The sequence below is a fragment of the Mesocricetus auratus genome, unplaced genomic scaffold (assembly GCF_017639785.1).
Source record: "Mesocricetus auratus isolate SY011 unplaced genomic scaffold, BCM_Maur_2.0 Super-Scaffold_100020, whole genome shotgun sequence".
Lineage (NCBI taxonomy): Eukaryota > Metazoa > Chordata > Mammalia > Rodentia > Cricetidae > Mesocricetus > Mesocricetus auratus.
This window is the reverse complement of record NW_024429201.1, coordinates 39373304-39395256: the sequence shown is the minus strand read 5'-3', so window position 1 is coordinate 39395256 and position 21953 is coordinate 39373304. Positions and strand designations below refer to the sequence as shown.

The 21953-nt window shown below is 37.2% G+C and overlaps 1 protein-coding gene across 8 annotated transcripts in view; it reads left to right on the top strand.

Annotated features, from left to right (window-relative positions):
• Positions 1-21953, top strand: part of Fam172a (family with sequence similarity 172 member A) — a 374184-nt gene that overhangs the window by 141220 nt on the left and 211011 nt on the right. For all 8 annotated transcript variants that reach the window (XM_040729035.1, XM_040729038.1, XM_040729036.1 and 5 more), the window contains one exon: positions 7289-7507. In XM_040729035.1, coding sequence (XP_040584969.1) covers positions 7289-7507 — 219 coding nt within the window. The remainder of the gene's footprint in view (positions 1-7288; positions 7508-21953) is intronic.

The window sequence follows — 21953 nt, the reverse complement described above, 5'->3', positions numbered from 1 at the left end:
AGATTTGTACTTGATTCTTATTTAAAATTTCCTACTGAATGGAAATGTCTTAAAATGAAAGAGAGTCTTCAGTATAGTATATAGGTGTACTCTTACATATACCAAAGATCATGTATCATTAGATAGTAGCTGCTTATTAAATATTTGTTGAATGAAATCAGTATTTAACACATTACTAACTCAATTAATACTTGAAATTCTTTATTAAGTCCTCATATTTTCAAGTGGAGTGTAGGCAAAGAAAGCGCAATATATTCCTGAGCAATTAAATTATCTGAAACATGATACTTTAATTGGGAGGGAAAGGAGAAAATATTATATTTTAAGATAGAGTACTTTGAATACACTAATTCTTAAATAGGCTTCTCATAAACTTAAGCATGCCTTTATGCAGTGTGTAGTTGCTTCCAAGGATAATATTTGAAAGACTATGTGCCACCAGGAATGCTTGATAGCTGATGTTTGTGTTATAATGTTTGTTAATAGGAAGCATGGAGGATATTGGTCTAAATATAACAGCATAACTAATATGCAGAAGATTAAAGCTTGTAAATCTGAAGACCTAAGTCTGCTTTGGATCATTCAATAAAGATATGTCTGTAGGGTTCTTGAGATCTCCTTGGGGACTTAGATCTGTCATCGACTGACTGCTCACCAGTTAGAACTCATTCTTGCTTCCATTCAGTGTGTTAGAGGATAGGTGTCTGTTTGTATTCTTCTTAAGCAGCAAGGCATCAGAAAACTCCCATAAAGCCTTAACATTAAATCTTATTTCTGTCCTTGTAATAAATGGTAATTTTATTTATTTTGTGGTAGTAGTAGATTCCTGGAATGCTTCCATAGATCAATTATTGACAAATATAAGAAATATCTATAAAGCATAGGCATCTTAGTGTCCTAAAACCTAGGGGGAAAGTTAGAAACAGAGCAGGTGAAATTATGGGTAAGAGCAAAGTGAGTTTTTAAAATAGCACTTGGATGACCTGAAATGTCAGAACTGGAGATAGGGTGTGTGTTTGTCAATATATCCTTCATGTTTTTCAGACTCCTAAGGGAACAAGGGAAGATACAATTTCACCTTTTCTGTGCCAAAACATTTTAATTATATCTCCTTCCAAGTAGAGCGGTGCAGTAACCAAGGAGCTGACATTGATGCATGTGTTGATAAAGCTGCAAACATTCAAAATGAGATTAACAAAGATTTTGAGCAAAGGGTGACAGCTAATTTTGCACAGTGTTCTGCATCTAATTCAGGGCACTGTAATAATAGAATATTTTATAACTGTTTTGTTATTCAAAATGACTTTTATGATGCATTTATGTTTGTGTATTTCTTTGTATCATGCTCAAGGAATTATCTGTCCTGTGGCTTAAAACTATTTGAATTTGTTATGACCTTGAAACAATATTAAAGGGAAGAAGAAAAACTTCTCACTGTGACTTGTTTTTTTTTTTTTCCTTTTTGAAAATCATACTTCATCTTTGGAACTCTTGATTCATCACAATTAATCTTGAATATACAAGCTAGAGGAGAGATAGTGAGTGCACACATATATTTGTGATAATGCTTATTGTGCATTAATAAAATGCATACTAAAATGAGAAGAGTTATGTTCAGTTAGTGCACGGGTGGAAATGTAGTTGTTTTATGTTCTTGGGCTCTCTTGAGCACATTTCTGTATTTTTTGTCATTCTCCATTTGAAGGTACTTGACAGTCTTCTTTCATTTCTCTTTTATTTCTAAAATTTTCTCTTTTCTTATCCTCTCACTTCTCCATCTGCTTTCACTTTTGTTTGCTTGGCTGTCTCTCATCCCAACTTGATAATGAGGAATGCAGTGTGACCCTGACCTCTATCAGCCCAAGCGTGCCCTTCTGACTCTACCAAATAACCTTTGACCTTCTCTTTGACAGCTTGATTAATTACCCTGTGTTATGATTTATGGGTAAGTGCTATGTAAAATTAATAGACAACAGGTGGTCCTCTGAAAACTTTTTATGACATGTTTTCTTTCACTGACTAACTTGATGATCTATTTGAAGTAGGAGACTTATCTGGGTAATCTATGTTGGTCAATATTACAGTTATTTCATATCATGTATACACCATGAAAATTCATGAAAGTGTCAGTTGAAGAATAATCCTGATAAATACTTCATAAAATATTTGTAGTTACCTTAATGCATATTGAACAGCACAAAAGCAAGTCAAGTGACATTTCAGGCATTTCAGTGCCAGGTCAGGTCTTTAGAAAATTGCTGAAATAATGGAGGGGGCATTTTCCAAGCAGAGCTGCAGCTCTAACAGCGATGTTTACTTTAACGCTTCACTAGTGACTTCTGATTGGTTGTCATGACCTCATCTCACTCTGGCACCTAAGATGTCGCAACAGTGACATATGCATAGCATTCTTGTGAAGAAGAGAATAAACATAACATAGCTCTTTCAGAAAAGATGAATGCATAGCTTTCTGTCTATTTTAACTGTGGGTAGTTACAGATAACACACTTGGAGTTTCATTTGCCTTTAGGATGAACACCTGTCTTCTTTCAAGCGAGGCAGGTAGAAGACTGAACTTGAAGAATATGATTGATATATCTGTGTAAAATGATCTCCTACAGAGCTTTGCCTGGAGACCGAAATGGATAGTTCCTTGGGTCAAAAGATTCTAGTGTGGCCCTTGACCTTTCTGGTCACATGTGGCTTCGAGTATTGGCAAGTTAATGTGCAGAGCTGAGCACTTTCAGCTTGTTTTTTTTTTTTATGTAGCCACTTATAAGAGATCTTAAAAGCTGTAGAATTTTCCCTTCTCTTTAGAGTTGGTAATTAGCATACAAACTTTGATAAATCTTTAGTTTTTATAGTTTCAGTTGGGATGAAAAGTCATCTCTTTTTGTCAGCTATTTTTAGATTTCTCTCAGTACCTTCTTGATAAGTAAATTTCTGTGCTGACTTAACTTCTCTAGCAAAATTTCCTGTGTGTTCTTTGTGTTGGACAAACACCTGTCTGTTCCAGCATATGCCATTGTTTGCTGATGGAATGATAAATTATTATTTAATAGTAAGTGCATTTTTAGTCTGCAAAGTAAGAGGTCTGGGGATACTGTCTATTTTGTATTAGTCTGGGCAAATAGTTGTGTTTTTAAAATGCCATGCTCAGCACTAAACTTTTGTGTGTCTCAGATTAAGATCCTGGAATATAGAATTTATAAATATAGACCTGTAAATGAGACCACAATTACAGTTACACATGCATAGAAATAGAGTCTGCAGAATTAAAGCTTCCTTTTAAACTTGTATTTGTCAACATGAATACCTTCTTGATCAAGATTGTATCTCAATTCTAAGAGTGAGTTAACAACTGCGTGTGCATATTGAAAGTGATTTGGTAAATCATTATAAAAGATGTTCTAAACCTTGTGGAGTTGAATTGTTAAATAAACAGTTTGATCATTTTATCTTGTTAAAAATTAACAGGCGATGCTGCAACTTTGCATCTTATGGAACTTTCACTCACTTAAGGAACAATTGAATATAAAAAGAAAGCTTCACTGTGAAACTCAGAATTCTAGGCCCATGTTAAAGAGGTTCCCTTGTTAAGGGCAGCAGTGCATAGCTCTTTTTAATATATTTGATATCTGATTTTATTTTATCTATTTATTCGTAGTCTCATAAAATGCATTAGTAGGTGACATTAGCTTGCTGTGTGTTATTGAATTATTGGGACGAGAATTATTTTTTAAGTCAATATATGTTCTAGTACTTGAAGTTGTAAGTTCTACTAAAAAATAACTGTTGATATCTTGTCTTACTTTCTTTTCTTTGACACTTGGCTGCCATATGTTAGTGTTGACATTTCTAGAGTCTTTGAATCTTACATAAAGCTGTGTTTGACCTTGTATGTAAGAGAAAGGAGGGACCAGGTGAAGTTTGGCTGCATGTGTGTTAGAATACAAGTAAGAAGATGCAAGCACCTTATTCTACTCTTTACAAACTTGTTAAAAATGATCTATGTCAACATCGTATAAGTTTTTATGAAAATCCTAACTCAAAATGCTAGAATTTCTCTAACCAGAATTGTAATTACATTTGCAACTCTGATTTTTGCAGGAAATATTCCTGATTATTTGTGATCACTATTATTTTAATTAAAATGACAATTTTAAAAGTCTAAAAGATAAAATACTCTTTAAATGATTTGGGTAATTAAAGATAATTTAACTGTTTAAGAATTTTAACCATCTAAATTTTTTAAATTCTTTAATTGATTTATGCTGTGATGATTTAAACATGGCATCATTTTTTCTTCTGTTGATGCCTCAATGAAAAATTGGCATTGAACCTTTAGAAAATTGAATTAATGAGTCTTGTAATTCTCTGTTTCATAATAACTTAGGCAAATACTATTTCTTTGAAGAGATATATATATACATATATATGCATATATATATATATATATAATACGTACTTAGATGGGACATCTCACATTTCAGAATTCATTTAAAACCAACTAAGCTCAAGGGTTTTTTGTTTTGTTTTGTTTTTCAGCCTGACTTCAAAAAATTAGGTCAAAATGTCCAGAAGGGTGTGATGGTGTGAACTTAATATTTAGGTGATTAAGTCACATATTGGTTTGGTGATTCTGATGATGTTAGCTTTGCTCAGGGTTGTCCTCATTGCAAATCCTTGTTCTATTATTATATTAATTATCATATGAGCATCATCTAATATAATTAGTAATTAAAGTGTGACTTTGTTCCCCTGAGTTTGAATATTCCTTTCATCATTATACCGTGGTAAACAAGGCTTTGCATCTTTTATGGAATTTAAGATTCTACTTGGGCTTTTTAGCTTCTGTGTGAGTATGAAAATCTCAGTGTGTGTGTGTGTGCGTGTGTGTGCATGTGTGTGTGCGTGTGCATGTGTGTGTGTGTGTGTGTGTGTGTGTTAGTTAGAGAAGGCAGGGAAGAAACATGACAGGAGACCACTTACTCACACTACAAAATCTAGTGTGGAGGCCGTTTCCTTTTTGCCCTGTGGTGACCTTGTTTGAATATGTTCCTTACACCAGAGACAGTGTATTGAATGTCTGCATTTCACCATGTTTAGCAGAGTGTAACAGTGTTCTTTAATTTACTTTGGTGGGAGGAGAAGGTATAGGTAAAATTTGAGACAGGCGTGAAGAGTTTTAAAAGGCACAAGGAAGCTGGTTAGGAACTTCCTTCAAATGTGATTTTAATAATTAGTCAAGTGTGTCCAACTGTAGAAAATCACCAAGTGACAATCTGTCTACTGACAGAGATCACAATGAAATTACAAGACTTTTGAATAGTTATGAAGTTTAGAATAAAGCGGGCCCAAATAAAATGTCTTTTGTGGGTAAAACTGACTCAACAGCTAACAAACTTAAAAAGAAAGTATGCAGTATCTCTTTTGCTTTGAAATCAAATGTTTAAATTGTTAAAACTACATTATGTGGTTCATAAGAGAGGCATTTATGTAAAAGTTTTATTTAGGATCTGTTGAAGAGTGTGTGGTATTTTGTTCATTGTGTTAAGATGTGCTATTAGATAGTTTCCACATATATAAAAGGATTGTATCTTAATTAATAGTCCTGACCCAAAACCAGAACTTCGATGATCTTGAAATTTCCAAACCAGCAATGGTTTCAGTTGCCAGTATCCTCTGACAAGGCACAGGAGCGAAATAATTCCAATGGCATTTACAACTAGTTTATGAGACAAAGCAAAAACACAAAGTCACAACACAGTGGGACATACCTAACCGTAAGAATTGGGTCTATGTCAAGATTTCTTTTAAACTAATGCTGTCAGCATTTTAAAATTTATCTTCTTATGTTTGGTTTTGTTTTCAAAAGTAGTTGAAATCTGAATTTCAAGTAGAAAATTCCATGGTTGCAGTTTGAAACACTATCTTTGTTTTAATAAGGATGGACCTTTACAAACTGTATTTTCTGTGGTTCATATATTTTTGTCTTAATATATTACTTTTCTAGGTATAACCTTAAAAGATTTTTACAAGATCATAATTAGGACATTCACAATGCAGAATTGAATAGAAAAGACATATAAATTGCTTCAGTTTTTTTTTCCATTCTTCAAACGTGGTAGCGATTGCTGTGTTTCTAATGTTTAGATTAGTTCATCAGTTCAACCTAAATAGCTAATAATTTTAATAACTTCAGAAATGTTTGCCTTGTGAGAAGTGAGCAAGTCAGGAAAATGTTTAAAACCTAAAGCCCTCATAACTGAAAAGGTTGTGTTTTTAAACTTTGAAATTCAGGGCATTAATTCTTAAGCAAGGTAGCCTGTTACTGTGGCCTGAAACATGAAGCAAAGTACAAGAGAAAAATAGGTGTTTCCCCTCATCATCCTGTTGGATGGTCTACAAGAGAAAATAGGTGTTTCCCCTCATCATACTGTTGGTTGGTCTACAAGAGAAAATAGGTGTTTCCACTCATCATCCTGTTGGATGGTCTACAAGAGAAAATAGGTGTTTCCCCTCATCATCCTGTTGGATGGTCTACAAGAGAAAATAGGTGTTTCCCCTCATCATACTGTTGGTTGGTCTACAAGAGAAAATAGGTGTTTCCACTCATCATACTGTTGGATGGTCTACAAGAGAAAATAGGTGTTTCCACTCATCATACTGTTGGATGGTCTACAAGAGAAAATAGGTGTTTCCACTCATCATACTGTTGGTTGGTCTACAAGAGAAAATAGGTGTTTCCACTCATCATACTGTTGGTTGGTCTACAAGAGAAAATAGGTGTTTCCACTCATCATACTGTTGGATGGTCTACAAGAGAAAATAGGCGTTTCCACTCATCATCCTGTTGGTTGGTCTTGCTCTGTGGATTTCTAGTCTTTCTGGATGGAAAGGGAGTAAGGTTCAAGGTCCACAGGTGATATACTTTTCTTAAAACATACATAATATGGTTTGAATGTATTCCTGTGTGATCATTCATTTTATTCATGCTAGGAATAGATTGTATTTTTCATTTAAAATTCATCATTTTTCTTTGGGGCAACCATGTCCATGTATTTTTATCCTTATAGATAATTTATGCTTATTTGTGCATGTAATAAAGGCCAACAATTTTATACTTTATTTTAAAAATTTAACATAATCTTTGCTAAAAGCATAGTTTAGTAACTTGAAACTACATAAAATTATCTTGCCTAGGATATTAGAAACTTATATTTCATGAATTGAAATGAATTCTGAGATCAAATTGTACCACTCTATTTTTTCTATTTCAAAACAGGAAGGGTATGGAGTCATTGTCCTGAACCCAAATGAAAACTATATTGAAGTGGAAAAGCCAAAAATGCGCAAACAGTCGTCTGCTGATGGCACAGATGAGCCAGCAGAGAAGCGGGAAAGGAAAGACAGAGTCTCCAAAGAAACAAAGAAGCGCCGTGATTTTTATGAGAAGTACCGAAACCCCCAAAAAGAAAAGGAAATGATGCAGTTGTTTATCAGGGTGAGAAAGTGCATTACCTCCCTTGGTTGCCTCTTTGCCTCTCTTGGTATTCCAATTCATGCCCGCCATTTTATTGTCTCGAGAGCTAGTGATGCTTCGGGTTTTAGCAAAGTTTACTTTCCATGGTTATCTACTTTGATGTGATTTTTTTTTCTTTTTAATGCAAGTTAGGAAAAACTATCACTCCCATTTCTCTCCAATATTTCATAGACTCTCTAATGCAAATGCTGTTGTCTTTTGTGTCATTTGCTATTTCAAGGAATAACTTCTAAAGTTTGAATATGATGCAGGCAAAAGGGGAAAGCTTTTTACTGCAGTTCGCTGGCATATTACTACTTCAAGGTCTTATGAGAATAAATATAATAATTCTAAAACAAGATGCAAAATTGGGTTCATCTGGGATGGCAAGTTTTACCATATGATGTCCATCCATAGTGTCTAAGTCACTTCAGGGAGAAAGTAACTGATATTTCAGTAAATATTTCAGCTGAAACCCTTCCTGGGCCGTTCAGTGAGGGGACCGCTGGTGTTTGCTCTTGTCACACCCAGCGAGCCTTTGTACAGTGTCATGGGATCTCTACAGCAGTGCCACCCAGGAACAAGTGTGTACCATTTTCAAGGTGTGTATTTTGTTTGCTGGAATTTAACAGTAAAGCATTAAAAAAATGGTGCCGGAAGAGGGAAAACAGTAAAATGATATATTCTTTAAAGCTGAACAAGTCAGTACACTTAAACTTAAGAATCAGTGTTTTGTGTTCATAGAGAAGATTTGGGAAACAACAAGATTCTCTGCTGGAACTTGATACATCATCCAGGCTTCACTTAAACTGGTGTGAAATTCTCATCTTTCCCTCCTTGCATTACAGAGTGATCCCCCAGGCCTGGCTCTAACCTGTAGAGCAGTGGTAACATTTTAGAATATTCAAGTTGATCCATGTTTACATTTATCCTTAAAGACTATTAGTTAATTACTTCATACCATCTTTGAGGGAAAATAAAATGCATTGATTACTGGTTGTGTGTCTTTATCGCTTGTGTGACATGCCAGTCTTCCTTTCTTCCTTGTCTTGGAAATGGAGCCTCTGTGTTTGAGTTGGAATTGTGTGTTTGTATTCAAGACCATGAAAACTGTCTTCACCAGGAGTACACAGAATATTTAGCAGAGTATTTAATAGGCAAAATAGGCAGAATATAATATTTCAATTTTTGCAAATAATCCTACTATTTACTAATTACTAAATTTAAAGTCTCTGCATTTAAAGTGTTTTGTTTGTCCTACTGTAGGTATATGAAATATCTGTACAATTACACCAAAGTTTTAATCCTGGCTTTTCAGTCTATCTGTTGTCCTTAGATTTTTTCCATATCATCCAATGTGTAACTGCTGCCATTTATGATAAAGTGCCTCTCATATCCAGATTTCAAAAATGATTTTATAGGTCTTCTTGAGCACACAAATCATAGTCTTATGTGAAATGTAAGTGGCACAGTCACTTGGTACTGTTGAGATGTTTATTTCTTCATTATTTGCTTGTAGTTTGTACAGATTAAGAAGTGTCTACAACACCCACTTTAAGAGTCTCTTCTCCTTTGCCTTTGAATCTGTCTTCCCAGAATTGCTTGGGTTTTTCTCTCTGTATTATGTGTATCTGTTTTCTTTATTTTCTTCACCTCTGCATCTCTGAATATACTCTGTTGATTCTATGACTCAGATGCTTTTTTTTAGTTTTCATTTTAATGCTTTCTTAATTTTTAGACTGTAATTATTCTTACTCTTTTTCCATATAATTCATTTATGAAGGAGGAGAGGTGAATTGACTTTTCTTTTTTGTTCCATTTGCCCCAAATGAGGTTTCCTTATAAAAATACTCATCTATTCATACAGTCTATTATGTGGCTCTTTGAGTCAATAAAATATTTTTTATTTTATGTAAATTTTTATTTAAATTAGAAGCATGCATGCTTCAAATGTCAATCCCAGCTCTCCCCTTCTCCCTCCACCAGCCCCCCCACACCCCCCAGCCCAATGCCCACATTATTCCCCAGGGAGGGTGAGGCCCTCCTTGGGGGGATCTCCAGAGTCTGTCATTTCATCCAGGGCAGGACCTAGGCCCATCCCTCCATGTGGAATGGGCTCCCAAAGCTCATTTGTATGCCATGGTGAACACTAGTCTCCTACCCAAGGCCCCATAGATTGCTGAGTCCTCCTCACTGACACTACAGTCAAGGAGTCTGGATCAGTCCCCTGTTGGCCTCTTAGTCATCAGTCTGGGGTTCAAGAGCTCCCCCTTGTCCAGTCAGCTGTCTCTGTGGGTTTCACCAGCACGGTCTTGACCACTTTGCTCATCACTCCTCCATCTCTGTCACTGGGTTCCAGGGGGGTCATTTCAGTGTTTAGTTGTGGGTATCTGTCTCTGCTTCCATCATTCACAGGATGAAGGTTCTAGGATGTCACATAAGGTAATAAAATATTTTTAACAGTTGCCCTTAAAATCACCTAGCATTGTGCACAATATACTTCTGGGCTTCATTCTAAATGGGAAAAAGAATGTCTCATATAATGTGTGTGTATTCATTATTAGATAAAATTGTCCCACTTACACTTAAGAAATTATTTTTTCTTTCTGCATATCTCCAGATATTACCAGAGCATGGTATATAAAGAGGAAAAATTACCTGTTAATTATGTTTTTCTTACTCATTTCTCGGGTGTTCTTGGAGAGGTTCATACAGTATGTTTTGATCATATTCTCCACCCCAAACTCTTCTTATATCTACCCACCCTATTTTGTGTCCTTTCTTTTAAGTAACTCATAGGACCAATTTATGCTGCCCAAATATTCTTGGTTGTGTCCTCTTCAAGGAGAGAATGGTTGACTAGCCAGGGAGTACACTCTTAGAAAAAAAAGTGTCTCCTTTCCCAGCAGCTAACAATTGCCAATAGCCCCATAGCTGGGGTAGCATTTTAAGCCCGAATCCTATCAGTGTGATGGGAGTGATCTGACTTGGGCTTGCGTGAGTCTTGTGCAGAGCCTATTATCTGTCCAACCATAGATTCTTGAACCAATAATGGTTGCCAGGTGTGGATTTCATCCTATGGAGCAGCTCCTAAATCCATTTGAAAATTGGTTGTTTACAGTTAAGTGAACTGATGCATAGGCTACTGCCTAGAATCACACATCTAAGAACTGGTTGAAATATATGTTCAAATCATGTAATTAGTATAGACTTTTGTCTCTGTACATCTTTACCACATTTTCCTTCTCAGAGAAAACAAATTATGGAGTTGCAATAAGAAAATTAAATATATCTGGTAAAAATATGATATGGTATAATCACATCTGACTGTGGTAAATATTGTTACACTTTTTAAAAAAATGTTAGCTTTATTTTTAAATATTATGTGTGTCCTCCACATAGAGGGATATTCTCTGAGCCTAGACACATGAGGTGGGGTCTTGGCCCTGTTCCAAATGATATGACAGATTTTGAAGATCCCCCAGGGAGGGTAAGGCTCCCTGGGGAGCAGAAAGGGGATGGGATAGGGGGTCAGTGGGGGCCAGGCGAGGAGGGGAGGGAAAGGGAACTAGGATTGACATTTAAAACAAGCTTATTTCTAATTTGAATAAAAAAGAAAAATGTTCCAACAAAACCAATTTTATGTGTGTCGATGTTTTGCCTGCATGTGTATAGATGTGCCATGTATATGTGACTCTAGATCTTAGAAGAGGGAACTGGAGTTATAGGTGATTCTGAGCCACCATTTAGGTGCTGGGAACTGAACCCATATCCTCTTTATCAACAGCAAGTGCTCTTAACTTTTGAGCAATATCTTCACTCAGTGTGTGTGTGTGTGTGTGTGTGTGTGTGTGTGTGTGTGTGTGCGTGTGTGTGTATGATTCTATGTATGTATATATGTGTGTACATATGTAATGTGTGTGTGTGTGAGAATATGGGTCCACATATACCATATCCTGGATGTAGAGGATAGAGGACAACTTTGGACAGAAGATCTTGTCCATCAAGTGGGTCTTGGGTATTAAACTTGGGTTTTCAGACTTGGCAGCAAGCTCCTATACCCACTGAGCTACCTCACCAGCCTAATCAAAGATTTCTGACCAACTATAAGGAATAGAGACAATATGTTCTTGCTTCAAAGGATAACCATTGTTGATTCAGGTTTACTAATCAGGAGACTGTGATCAAGATAACATAATCTCTATGGGGCCCAAAAACTTAGTCTTTTTTTGCTCATTATAGTGTCCTCTGAGTCCACAAGAGATCCATCATAATATATATTTGTAGAATTGAGTCTTCTTAATAAATCTTGAATAAGATGGTAGAGTCATTAATTAAGTTCCAAAGTACAGTCATTTGCTTTAAATAAATTTTACACTGTTAACATATATGGCTCGAATTTTCAGTGGGGTTGCATCTTAACTAAAGCAAATGAAATGAAATCTATATTACTAGTTTCCTACCCAGTCCAGCAGCCACGATAAGATTCCAAAAAGTAAATAATACTTCATTAATTAATATAATTATTTTAAGATTTATTGTTGATGGATTTATACATTCTTACTTGAATATATAAAAGAGTATCCTGTTTTCCTTTTTTAGCCATATTGTCAGTGCTAAAATTATGGAGGAAGTGGAAATGCTTCATCCTTAGCTCCAGTTATTTCTATTTCACACATCTGCTCACTTTTACCCTAACGGTGTTTGCTTTGCACATTTGCTCTACTGTGTAGACACTTGGTACTTTGTCAATTCTGTAACTTTGTTTCCTTTCTTGTCCCTTAATCTGGATTCCACCCAGATGATATATTGCCTCCTTTGCCACTGTAGCAATAACTGGAGCTTATCAAAACATCTAAAGATAATTATGAGTAGTTGCCTCTTCACAGTTTGTTGTATTCTATTTTCAGATAGCTCTTGAATTTTGTCTCATAATTTTCTTATTAAGTTTACATTTTATTTCTCTACATGAATCTCCCTAATATCCTCTAAATCTTTGTGTATACTCTATACCTTTTCCATTGTGTTTCATTCCTTAACAATAATAGAGGTACCTTTTTTCAGTAGTGCAAAGTAATAAGAGAATTAGGAAACACTAAACACTTACAGAGATACTCAGCCTATTTACCAGTAGTTGAATCCTAAAATGAGAGAAAACCAAAAAGACTATATCTTAGTGTAGAAATAACTAGATAAATATTCTGTCAGCATAGAAGTGAAGATTATTTAGATGTCAAATGAAGTTTTTGTAACAGGATTAAGATCTGTTCATAGAACGTCTAAAGATAGAATACAGACAAAGGTAAAAGAGATGCTGATCATCTAACATTGTGTTGTGACTACTTCAACATCTCTCTTGTAAGGTGAGATGCAGGGGCTCTGTGCTGATGGCAAGTGTAGAAGATTTGGACAGCATGCAAGATTGAAAGAGAATCCTCAATTTGGAGATGGGGAAAGTCACATAGCCATAGAAGAAAAAGTCCAAATGTGAAGAAGACATTTATATACTAGGCCTCTTGGCAGAGCCTGTCATTGCACAGTGAAGATACTCAAATACATGTGCACTGACTGCTTGTTGACGTCCATCTAAAATCTTATTTCTTAACATCCAGGGTCTTTGGTGTGGTATAGTTTTCTGCCTTTATTTGGATGTCTTTCTCTTACTCTTCTTCATTTGAATTTTTGCATTTGTTAAGACACAGTCAACCCTGACAAAATTGAGACTTTCTTTACGAATGTAATTTTCATATTCTGAATTGGGTGTGTTGACAGTGTTAGTGAGGGCTGACAAATGTTATCTGTCTTCCTTACTGTTGTCATTGTAGTCATTTCAATGTAAAACTTTAGCAATAAAGTTAGCTTTGTATGGTTAGAAACAACTATTGTTTAATCCTTGGAACCACCTTGTTTTCCTTATATAGACTGAGCCTTTCTTACTCAAAGTGCTTGGGAATGGTACTCCAGGTTTTGGAGTTTTTCTGATTTGCGAACTTTTTGTGCAGTCTTCATGAGCTGAAGTACAGTAAAACCCAAATATTTTTGAACAGTGACTAGCTTTTATAATTGAGTATCTGGATTTTCTTCTTCTCTGGCCTCTAGTAAATAACTAATCTCTTTTCAGGTTTATGCCAAGTATCTAATATACATAGACAAACTTAAAATAGCATGCATGCTTAAAACTGTCGGCTTAGTCAAATCTATTTTACTTGCTGAATGTTTGTATGTGTGAATACATAGTAGATTATGTGGTACCTTTTTGATGCATGAGGAGCAGAGCATAAGAGATCAAAGGACTAACTCTTTCATGTAGCAACTTCCCTTAACTATGAAATAATATGCTTGCTATAATATGGCTTCTTAAGGGGATTGATTTGGCCTAGGCAATAAACATTGTCAGACACGCCTGGCAGGAAAACCTGCTTAATATGTTTTGTAATAAGATGGAATTTTTGTTCTTAAAAACATCTGCCAACTCAATTCAAGAGTGAAGACAGAAAATGTCATCAATTTAGTGGTAACTCTATAAATTTAGTTTCTCTCTGAACAACACATATCAAAATACACAAAATTCCCAGTTTTACCCACCACTGGTTATAGTACTTTGTTAAACGATGAAACAAAAACATTTTATTTTTATATGATGTGTTAATTAATTCATTATGAATTTTAATATTTCTGCTGATAAAATTTAACAAGCATCTTGCCAACAGATCATTTTTTAAAGCATCTGTTTTTTAATGTGTTGGCTTGAGAACTGAGTCAAATAGCTAAATATGTACATATTCATGAAAAAAAACATATTTTCACCCCTGTAACTACGGGCACACTATTTTACTCCTTGAGCCACCAATGGCTGCTGCTGTTCACATTGGATAAATCCTTAGAAATGCATACTACATCTTTAACATTCTTTAACCCAGAAGCATTTGAGCAGATAACTGGATGAAGAAAAAATGTTTTGGCTGGTAGCTCTAATAATCAGTATAAAACTGTTTATATATGAGTGCATGCATATATACACACACACACTTATACACACACACATACACACACACACAGCATGCTTAGGCTGTATAATGTTACTTGTGTTTATGTGTTTGCTGGGCTGACCATTTGGTCTTAGATAACCAAATTATGTATATGTAACAATAATTAATGAAAAAGAGGCCATGAATTTGAAAGAGAGTAACTGGGGATACAGGGGAGGGTCTGGAGGAAGGAAAAGGAAGGGGAAATGATGGAGTTGTGGTATTGAAGGAAACATATTCCAAATGATTTACATATTCTCATGAACATGGTTAAATTTAAAGGTTGTATCCTTGAGAACTTTATACCTTACAATGAAATGCATATGACGCCATTTTTCCCCATCCAGCACTCTGTCCATCTCCTAACTTAACTTCTTTTTGTTCAGTTGTTGAAAATGCGCTAATCCATACTGAGTCTTCATTCCCCAGCAACCATCATGTGCCACCTTAGTAAAGAGTGAGGCTGGAGAGCCCCTTCCTCGTCTGTGCTGGGATTTGGGTGGCTTGATGTTGTGTGGGTCTTGTGCAGGTGACGACAGGTGCTCTGAGACCCATGTCATGCCTCATTTCACAACACTCCTCACCCGCCAGCTCTTACATTCCTTCTTCCTGGGGTGTTGATAGTGGGGACCCTCAGGGTTGACTGATTCTCCACACTTTGCCCAACTGTGAGTCTCTGCCTCTACTGCTGCTCTCTACAAAAAAATTACTCTGACCACATTTGAGATCAATCCATGCCTGTGGGTAGAAGTACACATTTACAGTGCAACTTGATGCCACAACCATTAGGACAGTAATACAGAGGAAACTACCCAAATGGCTTACAATTGATTTCCTGTCCTGTGGCCAAATATGTGTTGCCCTCAACAGTAGAGTCTCACCATGTAGTTGTTGTCAGGAAGCAAGTGCAGTGTCAATGGACTGTGGGCTTTTTTTTTTTAAAGGAGACCTCTGGTACTTCTCTGACCAATAATCTTAGGAAGGTACCCCATTCTGTGTACTGCAGTTTTGATTTATATAACCCAAGTCTTTGAGGAGTGGCATTGTCCATGCATGCACGGTATTTCTGTTTTGTTTTTTTTTAATTTCAGGTATATTTTGAAGTTGTCTTCCATATTCTTTTTCATAATACTTGGTTTTAGTTAACCTGTCTACTACCCCTTCCTCTCCCTTACCCCCACACTATGCCTACTTATAATATCCAGCATTCACCTATCTTCTTTATCTACTTAATTCTGTAATATCCAGCATTCACCTATTTTCTTTTAGAGCACATGGTTCTCTCCTTCCAGTTAGAATTTTCATTGTGAGGGAGTATATTTCTGTATGTCTTTTTATGTTGTTCTTCTTTTCAGGCATCCCCTTCCACCCCTCCCGTTTCCATACCTCTGTGCCCTCCCTGCTTTTTCCATCTCTCTACCCCATTTCACCTACAGTATATTACCCTCCCGTGGTTAACTGCCTGTCTCCTGAAAGCCCCTTTATAATTTCCTGGCTTGCACTTGTGCTCCAAGTTAGCACACAAAATAAAAAATTTGAAGCTGGGACCCTCATGTGAGAATTCTGTGCCTGAATTTCTTCCGAGTTTAGTTTTTTTTCATGTCATCTGGTTACCTGTAATTTTCATGATTTCATGTTTTTTACAACTGAGTCATATTCCACTGTGTATGTGTACCACATTTTTATCTATTCACTTAGGAGGTACATCTGGGTTGCTTCCATTTTATTTTCTAGCTGTTGTAAATAGACCAGAAATGAACATAGTTGTCCAAGCATCTCTGTAGTAGAATATAGAGTTCTTTGGGTGTCTGCCCAGGAGGGTGTATGTGGGTCCTATGGCCGTTCTCTTTCTAAGGTGTTTGTTTGTTTTGAGAAACTGTGGGACTTTTTTACAAAGTAGTCTGCACTAGTTTCCACTAATTTACCCACAGTGCATAAGAGTTCTCTTTCCTCACATCCAGAGCAGCCTTACGACATCTGTATTTCCCGTAATGGTCATTCTGACTGCTGGCCAACCTTTGGGCGTCAAGATACAATAGTGTTGTTATAAATTCAGCTGGAGGGGAACCTTGAAAAGTTTCCATGGTGGGTGAAGGATAATAGGCCATCAGACAGAACTTACATGGGAAGGAAGTTTTACTGGGGGAGGGAGGGAGAGAGAAAGAGAAAGAGAGAGATAGAGAGAGAGAGAGAGAGAGAGAGAGAGAGAGGGAGGGAGGGAGGGAGGGAGAGAGAGAGGGAGAGGGAGGAGGAGACAGAGAGAAAGACAGAGATCTCTGTCTCCTCAGAAATGCTGGAAAGAGAGAGCAGGAGCGAACAGAACTTGTCTCTTTTTTATTAATTTTTTATCTAAATTACAATCTTATTTTACAAACCATCCCAGTTCCCTCTCCCTTGAGTCCTCCCATGCCCCCCACCATCCCTCCACCCCATTTCCCATCCACTCCCTAGATGGGGTGAGGCCTCCATTGGGGGATCATCAAAGTCTATCACAGCGCTTGGGCTAGGGCTTAGGTGTGACCCCATGTATCTAGGCTGAGAGAGTATTCCTCCATAGGGAATGGGGGCTTCCAAAGCACTAGCGATAAATACTGGTTCCACTGCCAGAGGCTTCCCAGGCCTCCTAACTGACTCCCAAATTCAGGGGCCTGGTTTAGTCCTATGCTGGTTCCCCAGCTGTCAAACTGGTGTCCAGGAGCTCCCTCTTGCTCAGGTCAGCTGTTTCTGTCAGTCTCCGTAGCATGGCCTTGACCTCTTTGTTCATAATTCTTCCCTTTCTATAACTGGATTCCAGGGGTTCAGCTCTGTGCCTAGCTGTGGATCTCTGCTTCTGCTTCCATCGGCTACTGGGTGAAGGCTCTAGGATGGCATTTAAGGTAGTCATCAATCTCATTATGGGGGAAGGACATTTAAGGAAGCCTCTCCACTATTGCTTAGATTCTTAGTTGTGATCATCCTTGGATGTTTGCCTGGTGGCACATTTCTCATTAGTCCCATAATGACTCCCTTTCAAGGTATCTCTTTTCTTGGTCCCTTTCTCTATTCTTCCCTTGCCTCAATCTTCCTGATCCCTTCTGTTCCCCTCCACTGCTCACCTTTCTCCTACCTCACCTCCTCCTCCGGCATGCTCCCAACAACATAAAATATCTAGCTAAACAAGTGAAATACCTGCAAGACAAGAACTTTGAGTCTTTAAAGACAGAAATTAAAGGAAATGCCAGAAAATGGAAAGATCTCCCATGCTCTTTGATAGGTAGGATCAACATAGTAAAATTGGCAATCTCTTACCCAAAGCAATCTACAGATTCAATGCAATCCCCATCAAAATCCCAGCACAATTCTTCACAGACCTTGAAAGAATAATACTCAACTTTATATGAAAAAACAAACCCAGGATAGCCACAACAACCCTGTACAATAAAGGAACTTCTGGAGGCATCACCATCCCTGACTTTAAGCTTACTATACAGCTATAGTAATTAAAACATCTTGGTATTGGCATAACGACAGACAGGTAGACCAATGGAATCGAATTGCAGATCCCAGTATTCATCTGCACAGCTGTGAACACCTGATTTTCGACAAAGAAGCTAAAGTTATACAATGGAAAAAATTATAGCATCTTCAACAAATGGTGCTGGCATAACTGGATGCTGACATGTAGAAGATTGCAGATAGATCCATACCTATCACCATGCACAACACTTAAGTCCAGATGTAGCAAAACCTCAACATAAATTCAACCACACTGAACCTTTTAGAAGAGAAAGTGGGAGGTAACCTTGAACAAATTGGTTCAGGAGACCGCTTCCTGAACATAACACCAGTAGCACAGACACTGAGATTGATAAATGGGATCTCTTGCAACCGAGAAGCTTCTGTAAGGTAAAGGACACTGTCAACAAGACAAAAGGGCTGCCCAAAAAATGGGAAAAGATTCACTAACCCCACATCTGACAGAGGGCTGATCTCCAAAATTTACAAAGAACTCAAGAAGCAAGTCTCTAAAACACCAAAGGATCCAGTTATAAAGTGGGGTACAGAACTAAATAGAGATTTCTCAATAGAGGTATCTAAAAGGGCTAAAAGACACTTAAGAAAATGCCACTAGGGAAATGCAAATCAAAACAACTCTGAGATGCCATCTTTTACCTGTCAGAATGGCTAAAATCAAAAACACCTATGACAGTTCATGCTGGAGAGGATGTGGAGAAAGAGGAGCACTCCTCCACTGCTGGTGGAAGTGCCAACTTGTCCAGCCACGTTGGAGCTTGTCTCTTAAACAGAGATTTGCATCTTCATACTGAGCCAGGATGCTGCCTGCTGTGTGTGCAGCAGTGGTACTCTGCCAGGTCCCCAAAGGTTGGGGCCAGGTGTGCCTTGATTACAACACTTGCCATCTACACATTTCATGTGTGAGAACAACACAATCGAGAAACAAAAGTGAAGAATCTTGTAATGCTTTAAATATTTTCACGATTTTGTGTTGGACAGTATTCATAGCTACTGCAGTGAACATATGACTTTCTGGCTGAATTTTAGAAGTCACAAAGTGATAACTGTTTGTTATTTTCAGTGTCTGATAAGATACATGGACATGAAAGTATAGAATTTGATCAGCCTGTGTCGAATTATGTCTGTTCAACTTCATGACTTAAGTCGATTTCCCCATACCTCACTTTTGTGTCTGAAAATTGGAATCATACGATAAGGCGATGTTGGATGCATAGTTTGGTGCTTTTAGTCCAGCAGCCTTAGGCTGCATATCTGAAAGTATGTTTGCTTTATTCTCAGTGTGAGAATCAGCTAAGAAAGAGTCCGCTCCTGAAGATGACTGGCTCATGTGCCTCTTTTTTTTTTTTTTCCTGGGGTATTTACTCTGACAACAGTGAGTTCTCTAGTTCAACTGAGCACTCTACAATTCAGCTCTGACTTATAACTTGTTAGTACTCCTCACAGAACTAAAGAAAGCATTTTAGGTTTGCCTTTGCTGTTGTTGTTGCTTTTATAAACATTACAACTTGGGAATGAGAAAACAAAAGATATAAGGCTGGAAGGTGCTTGCTGAATTGTCCTACCTAAGTGTGCCACCTCCTAGCTTCATGTCAGCTCACTCTCTAAGGGAAAGTTCTCATGTCCTGAAGGTCTGGGTGAGAGGCTACAAGTTTCTAACTTGTAAATCACTGAATTGTTCTTTCTTGGTGGCAAGCCCTATCCTAAGGCCATCAAAGGTGTACCTGTTACCAGACCTTATCTGTCTAAACTCAGGAGTGGAAAGGGAACTGTTGCTTGATAAAATGATTTGATAAAAGTCATTCCTATCATTTGATATTCCATGGGATTTAGGATTCATGGAGCCAAGACAAAAAGCAGACGTGCCTTTACATCAAACCAAATCTTGCCAAAAATAGTCCCTTAGCCTTCTTCTTCTCAGTTTGTGACCCAAAGAGCAAAAGGAAATCAAAACCTCGGCTTTACTGGTTGATTAAATCTGGGTCCCCGAAAGGGCTTTTCTCATCACCTCCCACGTTTCCTTCACAAGGTGGAGAGTGCTCCAGAATTTATCTTTCCATAGATGTTTGAGCACTGTCTATTTTGTCTTTCCAAATGGGTTAATGGATATTCACTTTTTGCATAAAACAATGAAGGATGACAAGAGGACACAGAAGTGTTGCTCTATCTCAAGTGCCTCCTCTTCGGGCAAGAAGAACAGAACTTCCCATCTAACAACAGTCCACTGCTATCATTACTATTCTAATAACTCAAGAAGTTAGTATTAAAATATAGTCATTATCTATTCATGGATACTCTACTTTCTTTATCTTACAGTTTTTATTATGATCAAGCCATATTCCAATGTTACCACAAAGTTGTTTTAAAGCATTAAAAGGAGTACTAATTCTATTTAAATATTTAGAAATTTAGAAATCAATAGTCATATTTTCATGCTTGCAATGCCTAGTAAACACAATGAATTTTTAAATACACACATACACAAACACACACACTTTATATTCTACTAGAGAGATATAAAATGGCTGGTGAATGGAACATAGTGTACAATATACAAATATAAAATAAAGCCACAGACTCTGAAGAGATGGTATGTCAGTGCTTGAGAGCACTTGCTTCTCTTCCAGTGGATCCATGTTCCATTCCTGGCATGTGCCTTTCATGGCTCACAACCTCACAACTGCTTGAGATTCAAACTCCAGGGATTCAACACCATTGTCTATCCTCCCCAGGCATCCATATACATGTGGTGGCATGTGCATGTACACCCATACATATTTGTGTCACACAGACACATGTAAAAGTTAAAAATCAATAAATCTTATTTTTAAAAGGAGGCCTAGGTAATCTATTGAGCCTTGGGCAGCAGATCAGTACCCATCCCAAGTATACACACGGACTTTGGACTCCCATAGAACAATGTGAGGTGCACTCTCACCCTGAACTCTTGGGGAAGGGTCTAGGCCCTGCCCTATATGAAGTGACAGACTATGGACACCCCCATGGAGGGCCTCACCCTCCCTGGGGGAATGAGGGGATAACGGGGGGGGTTGGGGGGAGGGCACGGGAGGAGGGGAGGGAAAGGGAGAGGGACCTAGAACTGACTTGTGAAGCAACCTTGTTTCTTATCTAAATTTAAACTGGAAAAAAATACAAAAATAATTCCTTAAAGTCCTTAACATCATCCTTGAAGGAATATTTCAGGTTAATAATACATGTCTTTGAACTCATTACAAAATAATAATTATGGGAAATAGTTCTTATTGATAAGTTCATATGTATGGAAGTCACTTGGTTTACACTATGAAAAAAAAAATCAGACTACCATTGATGAAGGCTGTCAGACAAGCCAAATTGTGAGTTTGGTCTGAACATTTCCCAAAGGAGGAAGCAATTTTACTAGAGCTGACAAAAATATTCAGTGCATGCTTGAATAAACATGAAATAATATTTATATATATATACTAATTAAATATAAGATTTTGTGATAGATTATAAGATTCCATACAACACTGTTTTATATTAGTCAGAGGGCCAGTAGTGTTTTCCACATGCGTACTAAACTCTGCCTTTTAAAGAGTGTAATAAGAAAATGTGGCATTAATCCCACAAAGGAATATTTAATGATCTCAAGAAGAACATGTGTTGGCTGCCATGTGATTATGCTTTGATAATCTGTGTCCCTCTGTAATGTTGTAACCTTATACCTTTCAATAGCAAAACATATCTCTCTAGACACAGAAAAAAAAAACTAAGATCTGACAGTAGCATGTGTGCTATTCAATACAGTCTTCCCATGTCCCCTTACCCTTGGGAAGAACTCTGGCAGAGGTCTTTCCCTGGTTTCTATTCATTCACTAGAGAGATTTTGTTTATAATGTCTGGTG